Source organism: Austrofundulus limnaeus, unplaced genomic scaffold, assembly GCF_001266775.1.
Source record: "Austrofundulus limnaeus strain Quisiro unplaced genomic scaffold, Austrofundulus_limnaeus-1.0 Scaffold389, whole genome shotgun sequence".
NCBI classification, from domain to species: Eukaryota; Metazoa; Chordata; class Actinopteri; order Cyprinodontiformes; family Rivulidae; genus Austrofundulus; species Austrofundulus limnaeus.
The window spans coordinates 234,560-253,154 of record NW_013952791.1 but is presented as its reverse complement, the minus strand read 5'-3'; the positions used below and the strand labels follow the sequence as shown (position 1 = coordinate 253,154).

The window sequence follows — 18,595 nt, the reverse complement described above, 5'->3', positions numbered from 1 at the left end:
TGTGTGTGTGTGTGTGTGTGTGTGTGTGTGTGTGTGTGTGTGTGTGGTGTTTCCCAGAAATATGCAGCCAAATTTACAGAAATATATATTTTTTGCTTTTGCAGTTTTTCTATTTTCCCTGGGAAATTTGTTATTTTTGTAACCCCAACATTCAGAGGAACAAACGWATCAAAAACTTAAAAAGGATAAAAAAGTTCAGCCTCAACAGCAAAAATGAAACAAACTATGAGACATGCTTTAGATTTATTATCGCAACATCTGGATTTATACTTTAAAGGGCTACTTTACCTTTTTGGTCTGCTTATTTTGTGTTGCTTTATTTGTTTATTTCACCATTTATAAAACCCTATAATACTCCACTTGCTTCCACTTCAGCACCTCCATCATGATATATAGTCCATTTTGGTTGCAATATACCATTTTTTCTTCATGCTGTATTGTTACTGTGTTAAAATATATTTGTTTTTACATGATGATGAAATTGAGTTTTACTAACAACATATGCACAATTTTATTTTTGAGTTTGAATTCATGTGCGCTACATATACATCATTTTCTGCAAGAATACACTGAACCAAAATAAATGATCAATTCAAGTAAAGAAAAATGAAATGAAGTGCATAGAATTAGTTCAGACACTTTTTGCAGATTAGAAGAATCCAGTGTTGCTTTATTTCTTTTCACTAAACGGTCTCTACAAGACCCGAATGCAAATGCAACGGCATACCAAGAAAAACAATGTTACATTCTCATAAAGCTCTTTTGGCATAAAAAAAGAAAAAAAAAAAACAGCAAACTTGACAATAAATAAAAAACAGGTTGGCAAACAAAAAAAAAGTTGTTGAACAACAATAACAAAAGAAAAAAAATACTCAAAATTGCATTTCAAACAGGACAAAAGTATAGAAAATGTAATTGGCACAAATTAAATAAGTAATTTTTAGATTGCGTGAACCAACTCTATCTATAACTTTGCGAATCTGATTGTCCTTCACAGTTAGCATCGTGGGTGTACTGCACAAAATAGACACAAATGTTTCATTATTCCTGCCAAACTGTCAGTACTCATCATTTCACTTTTCTCAGTATTTTGACCTTCATAGTTTCATTGTTAGGTGGCCTTTTGGTGCAAATTGTTGTTCTGAACAATTCTATAGGTGCCTGTGCAATGAACTATGGTAAATATATGCACATAAAGCAGGACGAGCAATCTATAAGTTACCAGTGATTTCTGATCAGAGTTAAGCACAGGTGCTTAAGGACATTTTAAATTAAAGAAACAAAAAATGACATTAAAGACACTTTGGTATTTTGTAGGCCATGATGTGCTAAACTATGCCTCGATGAGTGCAATGCTCACTAAATGTATTTCATGTAAAGACCCAGTCTTCTTTTATTTATTTGCGTGGATTTGATTATAGTGATTCCAGGGCACCTATCACACACAAATATGTCATAATGGTACACTCATTGTTGACCCGTGACAGCAGCCCCGTAGGATCTGCTTTGTGTTGATGACCATGGCGATACGTAGTACATAAATAAAAATATATATTTTTGAAGAATAAGCTAAACACAAATGCAAAGTAAAACACTTTAACAAATAGTAACAAAACTTTACTCCTATTTTGTAACAGGATGACTCGTTTCTCTTAGAAAGCGAGTCTTTTCCCGTTATAGACTTTATCCCTCTTCATCTGTGCTCTGTTTTTCTTGGTCTGTCTCAGCAGGGCATACGCAGTGCAACACTAACATCTTCAATCTCAACTTCTCAAAGCAAAGAAGAAAAAACAAAATACACAATACAATGTAATCTACACCCATATAAAAATAAATCAATCGCAAACATGGAACAATACATCTCATATATACAATATATTCCTATATAAAATAGCTTTTATGTACATATAGACAAAAGACAACAATAAAATAATTGTACTGTACAATGTACACCTGAATAGTTAAGACAGGTGAGAGGTACTGAAGTGTATGGCTTGATTGGGAAAACTTCAAAATATTTACAGATATTTTTATTTTTACTTTACACCCTTTACATGTTGACACTTTCCCTGGAATGAAAAAAAGGCTTAGAGACAACCTCATGCCTCCCTGTTAGTTTTCAATTATTTAAACAAGGCTAACACTTGAACAACTGGTCCACGGTGACAATCGAGCCTCATATTGCACAACCAAATGCAATCTCAGCTCCATGTCAGTGACATTTGATAGAAGCCAGACATGTAAGATGTCAGTCACAAAAAATATTTTATAAAATAGATTAAATAGGGAATGGTAACACCACTTATTTGAAGTTTGTGATGCCCAGGAAGACCCAGACGTTCTTTTCTTCTTCATGAAAGGACCAACCAGTTATGGACAACCACTTCACTTTCACAAGAATTAGATGCAAAAATACTCCAGTGTGTAATCACAGACTGCTCTGTTTCAGAGCTGACTTTTAGTTTATGAGTACTTGAGGCTTACTCATGGAATATTTTCTATTCAGGAAGCTGAGGGTCATGGGTAAAGTCATGAATCGTTCCYCACAGAAGTTCTTCAGTAGTGTTCTTGTAATGGTTCAGCACATAATAGAAATCCCTTCAACAGTGACTAGCTGACCAGTGGTGGGGTCATAGGTCCCAGCCAAGTAGTAGAGGTCTGGGGAGGTACTGTTTGGCTTCTGATTCTGAGTTACACACTCGTATTCCTCCCTGCTCATCACCCGGCACTTATGAGAGATTGTCTGGACATCGTTCTCATCCTCATGACACGACTGGTAAAGGGCATGCTGGATTGGAAACAGATGTGGTTAGCCACAAAATAATATTTATCACAAATGGAAAAAGAAAAGAACCGTAATCAAAAAAAAGAAGAAAAATCTCATGTAATGGAAGAACTCACTTTGCCATCTCGAAGCCTCTTGCCTAGTTTGGTCTCCTCAGGGTGATAGAACCACTTGACTTTGACAACCATTCTTGAGGTCCAAGTTTCCCAAAGGTTTTCAATTTGGCCCACGTATGGGAGRTTGGGGCGTCCAGCCGAGAGAAACACAGCACAATCTCCAACTCTCACAGTGTCTCTGCCTCGYACTATGGCCTTGTAGAAAAGCTTCCGGGCCTTGCCCTTTAGCCCTCGTCTCTGTGGAAAACCAGACATTTTGACCATCCATCTTTGATYATGAGAACTGAAATTTCTCGGTTTGAGGAATGACAGAACGAGATCTTTATGAAGTKATTTAATGTGTGCAATTAAAAGGATGAATGAACTATTTTCACCTGCGTAGGATTTCCTGACCATCTCCACATTTGGCGGCCTGGAAGAAACGCAGCCATCTTGGGCCTTGGAATATATGACGCGTCATCTGGAAGCATCCTTGGTTTTTTCACTAGTTCCTTGTTTGGTTTGGAAATCATACACTCTTTCCTCTTTAAGGATTTACTGTTGGACCCCTGGTCAGCTCCTTTTACGCTGGAAACAGCCACAGCTTTGGCCACAAAGGAGTGCTGTTGGGACCTTGAAGAAGTAGAGGGTTCAGATGACTGCAGGAGCCCCTGGTGGGAAGACAGACAACTCTGCAGCATCAGTGCAGAACTGTCCTCATCGTCYGAGCTGTAGGATGAATCATTGTCAGATGAGCAAAGGCTGGAACTTGAAAGAGAGCCTGAAGAGGAGGAGCTTGAAGAACCAGAGGAGGAAGAGGAGACGGAGAGGCGGGAATGAAAACGTCCAGCCATCCTGAGACCTCCTGCGGCTGTAGCGAGTGCAGCCCGCCTCCTTTCCTCCTCTTCCTCTTCATCATCCAGATCCGAATAGGAAGTATGACACTCTCGGTGCGAGCTGAAGCCCAAATCACCGTATTTGTCCTGGCGCAGAGAAGTGGAGGGTTTTCTTTGAGGTGTGGCCCCTTTCAGGAGAAGCTCCACTCTAGAGGAACCTCCCTTTTTGTTGTCTTTAACCAACAGGACTGGGTGAGAGTATGCCTCAGTCTTGGGCATGCCACTCACACTAGAGTATTCGCCTCTCAGCAGCAGAGCCTTGCTGTTCTTTGTCTTGGGAGATGTCACCCCTTCGTGATCTAATTTGACCAGAAACTCTTGTCCGGACTTCTTGCTCCTTGATGTTACCAGTTCATCTTGCCTACGCTTCTCACTATACATACCACTCTTGGAGCCCAGAGATAAACCCAAACTTGTCCCTGTAGCCTGGGTACAAAAGGAGGAGTAGCCATTTGCAATGCTTCTAAAGGAATCCACTTCAAAGGAGCTGCTGCTGAAAAGGCTTTTGGATGGGAGGGAGGCCATTGACTGGGTCTGAGGCAGCAAGAACAAGGCATCTTCCTTCCCTCTTAGAGTCTTCCTTGGTGCCCCATTGGACTGAAACAGATTGTCGGATGATCTTTTCCGAGTGTTAGCCATTGAACTCCAACCCAAGAAAGCTGAAGTACTTTTGTTGGTATTTTCAGCCTGTTGTTGCTTTTGTTTTTTCCCAGAGCCCTTTGGTCTTCCTAGAATGTGAAACAAATTTTATATACAGTATGTTTTAGCAATATTTCATGTTTAAAAGTGGATTTATATCTACAGTTTTAGGCATACTGAAACAGATGCACATGTATAATCAAGAGAAAACTGTAAGAATCAAGACATTTTTATTGAAGACAAAATTGTGGAAATATTTTACTCATCGTGAGCATCATCTTACAACTGGTAAAAAAAAAAGGTTCATTTTCAAGATGAATTCTCACCTGGCCTTCTTTTGATAACGGTAAGGCTGTGAGTGTTGTTTGTAGAACTGGTTGAGCTGAGTCTGTCTGAAGACCTGTCGATGATTGGAACTTGCTCCAGACTYGAACTTTTCTTAGCTGTTGTTCCACTCGGTACCAGCAGGGCAGGAGTTGACTCACCACCTTTAGGACAAATGAAATAAGAATGAAAGTAACGTGGACAATGAGAACCTGAATCAGGCACAGGAAACAGGTCCATTACTTAGCTTTGAACGTTTATTCACAGACATACAGTATGATTTACTGTAATTTAACCAGGCACGTCCTGTTGAGATCGCAGATCTCTTTTTCATGGGAGGGCTGGGCCTGAAGGCAACCTATTGTACACGTTTTTGGGGGAGAACATGCGAACTCTGCACAGAAAGATCCCAGGTCCGAACTGGGAATCGAAACCAGGACCCTTCTTGCTTCGTGCCACCAAATAAAGTTTATTACAACACAGCTCTGTGGTCCATTCACTCATAGCTTCTGCCCGATTTTCAAGACCTGAGCAAAATGACCCAAATCATGTGTTTTTACAATGTTTATAGAAAACCTGGTCATAGGTCATATTTAACAAGAAAGTAAGTTCTAGAAATAAACACTAAAACTAAATAGAAACTTCAATCAATCAATCAATCAATCAATCAATCAATCAATCAATCAATCAATCAATCAATCAATCAATCAATCAATCAATCAATCACGTTATTTTTGGTAATTACTTCACAATAAACATTAAACAACAACAACAACAACAAACAAACAAAACAGAAATAATAAACAAACATAATTTACCAAAAAATGGGATAGGCTGAAGCCAAGCTTATTCTTGCCTACCATATTTTATGCTCAACAACCTACCAAGATATCTTCACAATATATATATATATATATATAAATCTTCACAACAGCGTAAGATGTTATCATTTTACATTTCAAAGCTCTAGGACTCATTGATTATCTTACTGATTGCAATCGATAAAATGCAAATAAAATATAAGAGTGTGTAAATTTAGTTTATCAGTCACAAAATATCTTACAAGTCTATTAGTTTTTAGTTGTTTAGAGACAGGATAACAATCCCAGTTACTTACACTGAATCTGGTACCCTGGTGGCAGGAGTCGGATGTTGGGGAGCAAAATTTTCCCTCTGTCTCCATCATCGAACTCAACCATCACCCCACCTGGCTTCCCCTCATCTGATGATCCACCTGCATGAGACATAAATGCTGTTTTATGTTTGCTAAAAAACAAGGGTGGGGGGGTTATGCTGTAGAACCCTTTGAGCAATTATGCTTAAACATACATGCATGACATACATTTTTAAATCAGGTTAAAGTTACCTAAAGACAACAAGAGAGTTGCATCTGTCTACTTAACCAGATAATTTCTATTGTGTTTGAGCAAATTGTTTCATTTTATTGGGGGGGGGGGGGGGGTGTTGTTAATGTGACTTGATCAAATTATTGTGGGGGTCATAACCCCCCGAACCCCCCTGCAAATTACACCTATGCTAAAAAGTAACTGTTTGCACTTGGTTGAATGGAGATTTGAACTCACCTCTGTGAACGTAGCCTGGATAAAGGCAGCGTGAACGCTCGCTCCAATAAGCACACACCCTGGTTCCTTCACTGAGCATAGCCTCGGACTCTGGTCGTATATCCAGAACCTGGAAGCCARACCAAAACATAATTAAGATTCATTACAGATTGCATACAATGCGCCCATACAAAGTCATGCTCACACACAGACATCCAAACAGTGCAAGAGCAATGGAGCATTGTGAATGGGCAGCCACAGTGCCACGTTTCCAAGCAGCACTTATCTCATGCCAATGTGCCAGTCAGAGCTGAAAAGAGCGGAAGCCATGATGCAGTAAATCCTGACTTGCTGAGTAATACTAAAGAGGGTCTGAATGGAGGGCTTGTGATTGCAGGTTGCCAGATCCTCCCTCCAACAATGCAGGCAGCCCCAGCATCCGCCGCTCACTGGGGGCCCTTTCAGGTTGCTTTCATTTACTGTTGCCATGGTGAGGGACCTTTTGGACAAATTTAAAGATGCTAACAGGGAAGTATGGTATAATTAGAAGCAGCTGCTGTGTGATGTGTGTWTAGATTAGAAAAAAATATATGTTGCCAGAGACATGTAAAAATAACAGGAAAGGTAGAAAATTACTCTGTGAGAAAGATTTATGGTACTGCTTTGATCAAATGAGCAAGTTTAGCTTAATGGGCCAATGAGATTAGTGGTGAGACAGAAAGTAAACCAAGTGGGTTGGGTGGGGGTGGGAGCTTGTACTGAACACTGATTATTAAATGCCACAATAACATTTGAAACGTAAAAAAAGACAATGCTTGTAAAATTAAAAAGATTGTAAAAAGAAATTGTGAGTTGAGAGATTCAGCTTTATTTTATATCATCTTAATTNCATCTTAATTTTATTAATATTTTTCACATTGTGATGCAAACTGAGGTATCATCATCATCATCATTTTATTATTGTCCCATTAGGGAAACTTTCTTTGCAGTAAGTGCTTTATAATACCAGTCCAGTTAAGTTGAGGAGAACACACTCCTGTAAAGACAAATTATCAGCTCAGGGACACTTCTTCAATCTACTGATAATTAACTAAATTAAACTTTTCGGCACTCATAGAGACTCCAAGCACACAACAAAATGTTTTTAATGGCTAAAAAGGTGTATTTTGCATATGTTCCMTTTAAAATAAACACTGCTTTTTGTTATCAATAAAACTTGCACATTGATGTGAAATTGCTTTTTTAAAATTTTCTCACAAGATTCACGTATTGTTTTAAGGTTTTGAGGATTTTCCTGTGACTTAAAGTGAACAAAGTTTTTCATATAAAATGTGCTTAAAGTTTCAAAAATATGCTCTACTCTGTAAGGTTTCAATCTGATACTTTATGCTGTACCGCTTCTAGAGACACATGAACAGGAAACCAGTCGGGTAAAGTTGCTGCACAGTTCCTGTGACTTTTAAACAGCCTTCCCTTGTTTAAATTAGAGCAAATGCGAGTGATCCAAAGTGCAAACATGCCGGTTAAACTTTACTCTTCATTCTAGGCTCATCCTGTTTGGACACTACAGTGTGTGCAAACATTAGGCCCTTTGTCCTGTTTGGCGATAATGAAAAGCTATTACCAGTTGGAAAAGATGTAGGTATGACAAAATAGCTTTAGGAGACCCACAAAGACTAACATTCTTTTACTCAATGTCTTCTGCTATAGTAAACATTGGTTTTACTGTAAACAGCATATGCATTATAATAAGTCTGTATTTCAAAACATTTCAGCTCCTTATACGTTAATTTAGCTCCATAATGTCTTTTTTATTAAGGTTAAAGTTTCCTGTTTTAACTTAAAACCTTGAATGGATCCAGGTGTTGGTTAATCCTGAGCTTCGTTTAACAAATATTCAGTGACTCACACACACATATAGGTCCTCTCCATCTGTCCAAGCTAACTCAGAAGTTTATAAACGGCTAAAATTTTATAAGAGAAATAGAACCGGCGTGACCAAACAGGAGGCAGCTTTCTAGAATTTTACAGCAGTGAGGTAAACTTACAGCTTGCTTCAACAGTTGCTCCAGTGAATATATTCTTGGTCGGTTTCCTCTTTCACCATCAATAACAACGCTAAAGCTAAAGGATAAAAAAAAGAGCAGAAAGAGAAAAAAAAATAGATACGGTTATTTTCAGAGGCTTGTATTGAGCTCACCTGCTTCTCGTGTCATGTGGTACTCCCACTTTGTTGTCATAGCATCGCATTGCTGCCTGAGTCAGATGAGTGATATTGATATTTAAGAGCTCTGAATGAATTTTTTAAAGGAAATATTAAAACACAATGGAAGATAAAAGACTGTGATGATGGYATATACAYAATAATCATAATGAACTATTGTATATAGGGATTTTCTAGACATTCAAAGATGCTTTGCAATTTTCATGTATAATGATAATAATAATAATAATAATAATAATAATAATAATAATAATAATAATAATAATAATAATAATAATAATAATAATAGCTACTGCTTACTTATCTTTATTTTTATTTTTTTGTACAGAGCCCTGCAGCAATATACGCTGTGTATATATACTATGTAATTAACTAATAACAGCACATCTACAAGCTAAACTAGATTACAAGCTATTGGAAGAGAATCCTGATTGTTCACTTACATATCTGGGATCTCCAGAGTGTGGACCCTAGCAGCATAAAGAAGCTCATCCTCCTTCGAGATCAGCACTTTAAGTCCATCACATAAGAGTTCTTTGGTCAAGACACAGTTGGGAACTAAACAGGACAGAGCAGACACCAAAATAAAATTTCAAACATTACCAAAAACAATCTTTTGTTTTATGCTTTGACACAGAACTATCCCATTTGGTCTTTTCTTACATTTGGGGCTTTTCCTGTGTGACGGACTGTGGTCCTCATCTTCCTCTGAGAAGCTGCTACCATCCATCTGAAAGCCCTCATCAGCAGCAAAGCTCTCCAGGAGACGACTCACTGCTCGTCCAAACGGCTGCAGAAAGGACAGGCAGAAAAACAAATGGATGTGAGTTTGGAGCAAAAATAATTGCCAAAGCATAAAAAAATGCATGATTAGGCATCAAATTAGTCATTAGCTAAAATAAATATCACATGACCATGTTTACATATTAGTTTTACCTGTTGGTCCTTGCTTTTTTGGCCCCTGATTCCCTCCTCACCCTGYAAAGACGAGGCTCCAACTGACCAGCAGCTTCTCCTCTGGTAAAGTGAGCAAGAAAATAACTAGAATGAGAGGTAAGCTAACCCACTTGTCAAACTTTTTGGGGGTGGTCAATCAGGTGCCAGAGRTCACCCCAGCCACCCCTCTGSCACCACCCCTGCTACTGTATGTRGTTAGTTTCAGTGCTAATAATCCTACCTTGTTTATTGTTCCTCTCAACATGGTGTTCTTGCGTGTCGCCCTCTTCAACCGCTCACTGGTTGTTGGGAAGGTGGCCATTCCGATGCTCCTCCTGTACCGGGTGCCTCTTGTACCGAGGTTGCCCCACTTGGATTCCTTCGACCGGGGTCCACATGCTCTTCTCGCTCCTTCAGACCGTTGATGTTGGTGGTTTTTGACCGAAGTAGCTAAGCCCAACCTACAGGTAGGTTTCTTCCTGACTTTGACTTCTCCCTCAGCTACAGGTAGAATCTGGGAACCTGTAAGGTCCAGTTGAATAAAAAAAACATTTTAGATAATACTTACCAGAAAGTAAAAAGCGCAGAAAACAAAATGTAAATTGAGGGCAGCTTTGTTGACTTATCAACAGGCAGCCTCACCATACAACTCCTGTCTCTGTTTTTTGTTCCTGGCTTTCTGGTTGGCCTCMAGTTTTACGATGGATGAAGGACTTGGGTCCGTCATGGTGGAACTTGAAGTTATGTCTCTGGGAAGTCTGGCTTTGTAATCTTGACCTTCATCGGTCTCGTAGCTGCCTTCCTCTTCTTCATCATCTAACGGTAAAATCAAACAATACAACGCAAAATAAGTCACTCCATTTCATCTCAGCTTATTAAACTTTTTCCTTTTAGTCATTACTAATAATGAAAGTTCTTTAGTGCTCTCAGTCGTTTCCTAGGCACCTCATTATTACTTGTGTAAATAGTTTAACAGGTTATGGAGCTGATGCATGAAGTGCTTAACCTCAGTGGTATTTCCTGGAGTGAACCCTACATGTTGCTGTGAGTGTGCTTCGAGTCAGAACTGGCTTGTGTGTGTTTGTTGCAGCAGCTCTTTGACCCAGTCTGCTAGTCTCCGGGGCTGTCACAGCCTCTCACAGCCAAGTGTCCGCAGCTGTGGCTGTACATCAAATCCAGACCGGCCAACAAGGCCAATCACTGAGGTGTTGGGTGTCCATGAACACCCCGGTCTGTTACAAGACATTCATCATCACCTCTTAACTCACCTCTAGTTGGTTTCAAATCCATGGTCAAATAATAAAAAATAAATACTGGATTTTTAGGTCCATTATGCAAAGTTCACACAGTTTAACCTTTTTTGTGACTCTTTTTCATGTATATTTCTTTTTTTAAACATGTCCTGTTTTTATGAGCTATAACATTTACACATTAGTTTTTGCAGCATTTCAATCTGTTCTGAAAAATAAACTATAGCAAAAAAAGATAAGCTCTTAAAATAATGACTATTATTTTGCACAAGAGTAAACACATTATAGTTAGCCAGTTAGCTCAGTATAACTTTACTTTTTGAGATGTTTTCATTAAACTAAAACAGTGGTTCCCAAAGCAGAGGTGAGGCTCTGAGGTTTCTGAAGCATGAAGTTTGAGTCTTTATTTATTTATTTATTTATTTATTTTATTTACATTAAAAATGACTATAAACAGCATTTTCCCCCCTTCGTTGTTAAAAAAGTGTGAGGTTAGCTTACATAGATGTAAATTGCGTAATGAACATTGTCACCATGCTCATTTATTTGATCTGATGCCAGTGGTTTTTTTTTTTTTAAGAATCAAGGAGCTTTATTGTTATTCTAAAAGAGTATGAGGAACAAAAGGTCTCAGTTGTCAGTAGTGAAAAATAAAAACACAATATTGTTAGAGAACTATTTCAATGTGGGGTTCTTTGAAAAATAAGTCAATTTTTTAATATTTCCCTTTCATTAATTAAGACTTCATTTAGATATTTGAATTTTGAACTCTGTTAAAAGCTTAGAAACTGTTTTTGTAAAATTCTGTGGTATTTGTGGGAGCAGATAATACAGAATTATATGATGCCAATGTTTAGCACCATGAAAAAGTTGGGGGCACAGGTCTCTGCTATTGTTATTTTAATGGATCAAAAGCTTGAAAGTTTGGAAACCATTGGACTAAAACCTGTATCTGTTTTTTTATTAYTATTATTTTTGTTTGTTTGTTTCCTGACTTGGAAATCATACTTCTTCTTCCATCCGCTGCTAATTCCATTGATGAGAACTTTTCAGCTTTTTAAAGCCCCTACTTTTCAAGTTTAAATTCCTCTGCCATCTCTTCCTTACAACAGTTTCAAATCACTGCTTGATGAAAAGCGTCACAGATCTTTTACCAGTAAGTAACACACCCAWGTCTTAGTCTCACCTTGCTCAGACGAGTCACTTTCTGCAGAAGAGCTTTGTTTATCCTTTATTGTTCCTGGCCTCTGACCACGCTGACGTTTTGTCTTTGGCTGACTCTGGTGGGAGGAACCTTGTGTCGACGTGTTGGACCCTTTTCTGCTTCCATGATCCATCTGTCCGGTCCAGTTTTCTTGAAGAATGCTGTCCACGCTGGCTGCTGAGCAGTTAAACAAATATTGAATCTTTCACCAAGAACAAATCATTGTGCTATAAGGCAAAAGGACAATCAGTGCAGTGAACGCCAGAGCACACCTGTATCGCTTTGTGCCTCCGACTCTCGYCTGGACTCGGCTTTGCCCACGCCCTGGCTTCTGTGTCCATGCTTGGGGTTGGAGCTGCAAGGTGAACCCTCCTTGTCCCTGGAGCCTGTTCCTGAGAGATTCCTTTTAACCTGGGCCTTCTGTTTGAGCTGAGCCACATCACCAGCTAGCTTGGAGCTCAGCACGCCGTGAACACTGCTTTTTTTGCAGCTCTGTGCTTTTATCTGCAACAACAGAGAGACATGAGAGAGACAGAGAAAGCCAGTTACACTCCCGGTTACAGCAGTCACAAAAGCTCCAGAATGTCAGCCCCCTCATTTGCACATACACATGGAGAGACGGGGGGGAAAAGAAGAGTAGAAGCTGCAATGAAAGAGACATTAATATGGAGAGCAGCGGATTTGACTCCTGAGGGTAGCACCTAATTAGAAATAGTGTGCAACAAAGGAATATATCAAATGCAAAGAAACAAAGAGTGGCCTCTTTCATTTATAGCTGCACGGAGGACAAAAGAGAACAGGACAAGAGGACTCTGACCTGTGCACTGCTGAGATGCTCAAAGCCTTGACTGGACAGCCTCTTCCTCCTTCTCTGAGTGTCTCCGCCCCCTCCTAAGTCCTCAGGCGATAAGCCAAGCCCCATCCCCAACAACCTGCCAATCAAAAACAAGCATTTATCAGAAGAACTGTGGTTTGAAAGAAAAAAAAGAAAGGTAGCTTACTGTAAGATAAAAACAGAGTTGAGTCACCTCCCTTTGGGATCTAATCTCTCTTKTTTTCTACATTCTTAACATATAACAGAAAAGGCACAAGGAGAGATCAGTGTCTGAGCCATACACTTGAAAAATTTATATCAATTTAAATTTGTRTCTAGCAAGGAGCCTTAGATGGTTTGAGGGCAGGGTAGCATAAGACGCTTTAAATGCTTCATCAAAAGATGGAGTGTTTGCCCCATTGAAGGCTACTGTGAACATTTTGAAGGCGATGCATTTATATTCTGTTGTATGGGTTTCTTCCTAAGTTGCCTTTTTATATAACCATGGCATCATCTTACCCTTACTCTGAGCAGCATCAGAGGCTAACCCAGTGCCTCTTTTATTGCGTGTGGGGGGAGGGGCCTCCGAGGGCTGAGCATACAGTAGCTAATTAACAGAACTGATTAGTAGAGTTTGCTTGGAAGCAGTAATCCTCCCTTCCTCGCAAAGAAAAAATAAAATAAAATCAAAGCAATACTACAAAGTAACCAAGTCCTCATAGGAATAATGAATGCACACATAAAAACAAACAATGCTTGTATCAATGCCTCCACAGCTGCATCCGTACCCAGCTGTAGAAGCTGTAGAAGCTTGAATGGATCTTACGAACTCAGATATACRCTTGCAGTGGTTTAGGTCAAGGTTCTGCAACCTGCGGCTCAGGGGCCACRTGTGGCTCTTTGGTCTCTCTGCAGCGGCTCTTTGAAGTTTTGACTGAAGCTAACATGAGATTATTTTTTTCTCACAACATAAAAGTTTATCTTTAGCAGTGTTGCTGTCAATCTGATTGCAATTATGTGACCAATAACACAAAGAGGCCAATAACTAAAATCCATCAGGGTTACCTTTGAAGTWCTTACAGTAAAGACTAGACCACATAATAAGAATTAGAAACAAAAATATGCCTGCATTGTAGGTTTTATTCAACTATTTCTTGTTTAATTTTTTTAACTTCTCTTTTGTCCTAAAGTGTAAAAATAATAATAAACATTAAAATGTGCTATATATTTTTGGTTTTATAATGTCACCTGCTTTCAACAAACCCAAAGTGGCACCCAGGCCATCAGTTGATGGTCACAGTTAGACTATGTTTTGTGGCTCAGGTCATATTTTATTGGTGATCCAAGGAGTCGAAATGGCTGTTTTGATTGTAAAGGTTGCAGCCCACTGGTTGAGGTAAATTAATGTACAAAGAGAGATGGTAAATAGTTTGGATGTCCACCATTAACCTCCATCTGAGCAAAACTGAGTGTTCAGAGTGGCAGGTGAAAACGTTTATTGAAYGCTGACATGGAACACAACGCAAGACTAACCAGTCATTGTTAGTGCCATTCTTTTTAACACATACATACCACAGACTAAAGGCTGTCCTGAAAAATGTACAAACTAAAGTTTTGTGCAGTTTATTGTATTCTGACCTGTACAGATACGGCACCACCTCCTGTTCTCTGAACTTCATTGCAGTGGCCCTGCCTGCTTCTTTTTCATGTGGTTGTCATTGTCACCCAGCATCAGCATCCACTACCTGATCGGTGGTTGCTTGGTGAGGGGGCAATGRTACAATGGGTGGATGCAGAGTGGAAGTGACATTGCAGAGGGGCAGCTGGGAACACGGTGGACTGTTGCCCAGAAACCMCAGCAAGGAACCAAGTGAGAACAGAAGATGGAGAGGACGGAAATGCCACAAGGTAACATGTGGTGCCTTAAATCTTTCCAAATCCTGATTACAGGGCTAATTAAAACCTGTTTGTAAATCTTTCTTTTCTTTGAACCCTCTGGTTTTTAGTCCACTGACAAACCTAAAAAAAATCAAAGGTTTGACAAAATGCTGCTGACAGATTGATTTATTTTACTCTTAAACCAAGTCCAGTAAAACTCATAGTTWGCTGCTTAAATACGTTTAACAATTTCAGCCAATTTTTCTTAAATGAGAGACTTTTTAGTAACAAGCAGATCAAAGATCAAGCTTAAATACCAACAAACACATCAGTTCTCCTATTTCCTGTTTATGTCAATGTGAGGTTGCCTTTCATGTCAATGGAAAAGACAGGCTTATCACGCAGGACTTGACTTTCGCCTGCAAAGCCAGCAGAGATGGACTGACTGATACTCACTTGACTTTTCTTTGGCCTTCGGTTGAGGACACTGGACCTGTGGTGAGGGTGGGTTTCCTCTTCCTCGGCCGTCCTGGCCCTCGTCGTGCAGGGCTGCGAGGAGTTTCCTCCTTCCTGCACAACCAAGAAGATGTAAACACAWAAGAAGATGGCAGCTTGAAAATAGTATCTGAACCTGAAGGTCAACGAAAGGAATCCTTTCTGAAACTAAAAGCATTTTTTTTTAGTTTGTTTTCATTAGTTTGGACATTTTAGACAGCAAAATTGTGGTGCTTTTGGTAAAAAAAGAACAAAGCCATGCTCACTGATGATCATGCTTCCTTTGAAGTTTGGCCAGCTCTTTTTGCTTCTCTTTGTAGCGACGCTGTATCTCTGCTAACTTCACACGCATGGCCAGCTCAGGACCGTCCATTGTTTCCATGCTAACTTTGGCTGGGCACACCTAGAGCATGCAAAGTTTTGAAGTTACAAAAGCTAATATRAAAAACAAAAAAAGGTTTTAAAAATATAAAAATATACAAAGACAAACTTGACTTTTACTGGGCGTTTGGTTTAAATATCCAATCAATGACAGTTTAGACTACTGCAGGATCTTTGGATTTTGAAGGATCAATATSTGCACATGGTTTGTTTGAATCTTACTGGCTCATTGCGAGGGGTCCAGCTGCACTTTCTGCGCAAATTGAGAATCCTGCGAGCCGGGAAGTGTCGCTCTGAACCAGCACTGCTGCTTTCCTGGGATCCCAACTCCAAGGCACGGGCTGTGGCCAAGGTAGCAAGGCTTTGGAGGTCAAACAGAAGCAGCTCTTCGTCTGGCAGGAAACAAAGTAAAATGTAAAAAAAAAAAAGACAATAACTTACTTTGCAATAAACATGTTTAAGTACAGCCACATTCCTTATGTGCTTAAATGGATCAAAGTAAAGATATGATGACGTCTGTGCATAAGAGCGCCACATGTCTGCATTTAGCTTCAAAACCTGCATGTGTTTTTCAAAGTCATCTTGTAAAGTAGTGTGGCAAGAAAAATAGTTTCAGGGAAGCTATGTACTTGGATTCAATATAAAGTGCCAGAAGCATATAATTACAGAGGTCATATCAATGTGAACTTGCCAGATGCTGCTATATCTGTGGCCATCTGGGCTGAGAACCTACTATGTTGTTTCTCTGCGTTTGACATCTTGTCTATCTGCCATTAATAGACTGTGCTATAGACTAAATAACACAGATCACAGCTTAAAAACATGACATTCTGTTTACTGAGTAACACTGTCTTACATCTCAACATGAATAAAAAAAAACTGATTCTTCTCACTTTGTTTAGCACTTGTTTTGGTAAAGACTATTGTTGTGACTCTAAAACGGCATGTGTCACTTTCTTCAGCTGTCAACAGCATCACATCATGAAGACAACACCGCTTACTCTGGCATCAGATGATGCCCTTTTTATAGAACCCTCTTGTGGGAGCAGTTAAATGCATTAGGATGCTGTGGTAAACACGAGACATCCTTTTTGCATGAATGAAAAAAAACATATGGTGCTTTGAAAAGCAAGAAAGCTTTTAAAGGCACTTTAAACAATAGGGTCTAATTACCCAGGCAATGCTCCAGGGTGCTGAAAACGTGCACTGCTTTTGTGATTGCACACCAACTTTTGATAGCATGTTGTGTTCGGAAGAGACGGGAACAAATTGCCGGGCCTCGATTTGATTTTAAGTGTGCGTGTGCGAATCAAACAGCTGCAGGATGGAGAGACAGTTAAAATGACTTCCCATACTGGACCTGAGAGAGAGGTATGGAAAAATAAATCAACCTTTTACTGTTTTTTTTCCTTCTTCTCCTGAGAACTCTGCATCTTTAGAGCAGCCTTTTAGGGGACAAATAAAGTGTTGTTAACATGCTATGGATGGGCAACCACAGGCAGGAGTGAAAACATTTTGTCTGGGGACATGTTAGGGACATCTACCAAAGGTTTTTAATACCAGTCTGAAAAGATGAGTATCTGCAAGGAAAAACACAAACCAAGAAAGGCTAGCTGAGCCGGGAAATGGAGGGAAAGAATTGCAAAACATATCAAGAATCCCATAATTTGTTTGCATGTGATGCTTTGTGCATGTCGATATGTAAAGACCCGCTGTCTCACCCTGGCTTTTCCCACAGTTGTGCTTGATCTGCTGCAGCTCCAACTCTGCAAGCTCACTCAGAAGCTCCATACCCTGGTTGGGGGTGCATCGGGCTGGCATAGTTGATGGCGTGCTATGAGGGTACAGGGGAAAAGGGGGTACATCTGTGCAAAAAGCAGCAGCAATCAGCAGCTCCAGACTCCAGTAACATGGCACAAGAGGCTTGTGGGGCACAGCAACCGATTCTTCACTTTGGCTGCAGGCAGAGACAGAGGMGGGGGACTGACACAGAAATTCCACTGGGGCATCATCTGGAGTTATCTTGTTCTCGTGCTGGGGCTCACTTTCCTTCACTCCCTCTGGGCGTAGGCATGGCGAGTCCACGGCAGAAGGAGAAGCTGGGTCAAGCTCTATGATGGCAGGCAACTCTGGCTCTTGTTCTCCAGGAATGTTGACATTTTGATCATACCCCTCCTGACTGTCCCCACCCGCTGCCTTATCATCGTCTTCCTCCTCTAAAGTGACAACAGTTTCCAGCCTATTCGTCTCCCCTGTTGGAAGGGGAACCAAACAGGAGGCCGTCTCACACGCCGAACTCTCAGTGGGTGGGCAAACTAAAACATCCTCATCCTCAGCTGAACTGTGGTCAACTGCATCCTCCTCCTCTTCAGGCACATAGTTGGCTACTGTCACTGCTGTGACCTCTACCTCCTCCCTCTGTTCCAACCCCCCCTCAGCTACTCTTTCCTCCTCTTCTGGCTCTACTTCCTTAAGTGGGAGTGTCCCTGGGAGGGGCATGACTGCCACTTGGCAATCTAACTCCTCCCCTAGACTGGCAAGAGACTGGGGGGCATGCTCAGCTGGTTCCACTTGGATTGCCTCCAAGTCAGCTGGTTCAGCCAGTCGAACATCCTGCTGGGAGGGTCCGCTCCTGTAGCTCATGGCAATAGGTGGGTAGGTGTATCCAGGAGGCAAGTCTAAAAAATGAAAGTATTTAGTTAATATCATAATCAATACATTATAAAATCGATCTATGATAATTCTAAGTAGCATTTCCCAAATTATATCCTTTATTTAAAAAAATTATGCCAAAAAGTTTCAAATAATACCCTAAGCCTAAATTTTTGCAGACTAAACTTGTATAAAATAAATCTTTTTTCACTCTATGGTTCCATGGCATGACTGCAAAGACTGAGCCTGCAGTGCTGCACAATGATATGTTGGTACATATTGACATTCAGTGGTGGGCAGCACTAGCCTGGAAAAAACCAGACCCTTGTCCTTTACTTTGCATCGTACGAGGGTCTGGACTCGCTGCATAGAGAAGAGATTCTTGCTGGAGGCGTGGCCTCTGCTGAAGCGTGTGTGTGTGTGTGTGTGTGTGTGTGTGTGTGTGTGTGTGTGTGTGTGT

The 18,595-nt window shown here is 40.2% G+C and overlaps 1 protein-coding gene across 5 annotated transcripts in view; it reads right to left on the bottom strand.

Annotated features, from left to right (window-relative positions):
- Positions 1–226: 226 nt before the first annotated feature.
- The window catches only part of bahcc1a (BAH domain and coiled-coil containing 1a), a 73,644-nt gene continuing 55,275 nt past the window's right edge, over positions 227–18,595 (bottom strand). For 4 of the 5 annotated variants that reach the window (XM_014023732.1, XM_014023729.1, XM_014023730.1 and 1 more), the window contains exons 10-28: positions 17,205–18,161; positions 15,706–15,875; positions 15,369–15,505; positions 15,064–15,177; positions 12,733–12,847; positions 12,188–12,419; positions 11,898–12,092; positions 10,104–10,277; positions 9,703–9,983; positions 9,462–9,542; positions 9,189–9,315; positions 8,969–9,083; positions 8,350–8,425; positions 6,323–6,431; positions 5,857–5,973; positions 4,742–4,903; positions 3,276–4,504; positions 2,902–3,138; positions 227–2,788 (exon numbers count right to left, since the gene is read on the bottom strand). In XM_014023732.1, the coding sequence (XP_013879186.1) occupies positions 2,579–2,788; positions 2,902–3,138; positions 3,276–4,504; positions 4,742–4,903; positions 5,857–5,973; positions 6,323–6,431; positions 8,350–8,425; positions 8,969–9,083; positions 9,189–9,315; positions 9,462–9,542; positions 9,703–9,983; positions 10,104–10,277; positions 11,898–12,092; positions 12,188–12,419; positions 12,733–12,847; positions 15,064–15,177; positions 15,369–15,505; positions 15,706–15,875; positions 17,205–18,161 (4,838 nt within the window). In that variant the 3' untranslated portion in view covers positions 227–2,578. The remainder of the gene's footprint in view (positions 2,789–2,901; positions 3,139–3,275; positions 4,505–4,741; positions 4,904–5,856; positions 5,974–6,322; positions 6,432–8,349; positions 8,426–8,968; positions 9,084–9,188; positions 9,316–9,461; positions 9,543–9,702; positions 9,984–10,103; positions 10,278–11,897; positions 12,093–12,187; positions 12,420–12,732; positions 12,848–15,063; positions 15,178–15,368; positions 15,506–15,705; positions 15,876–17,204; positions 18,162–18,595) is intronic. The other variant, XM_014023731.1, reaches the window with a different exon arrangement.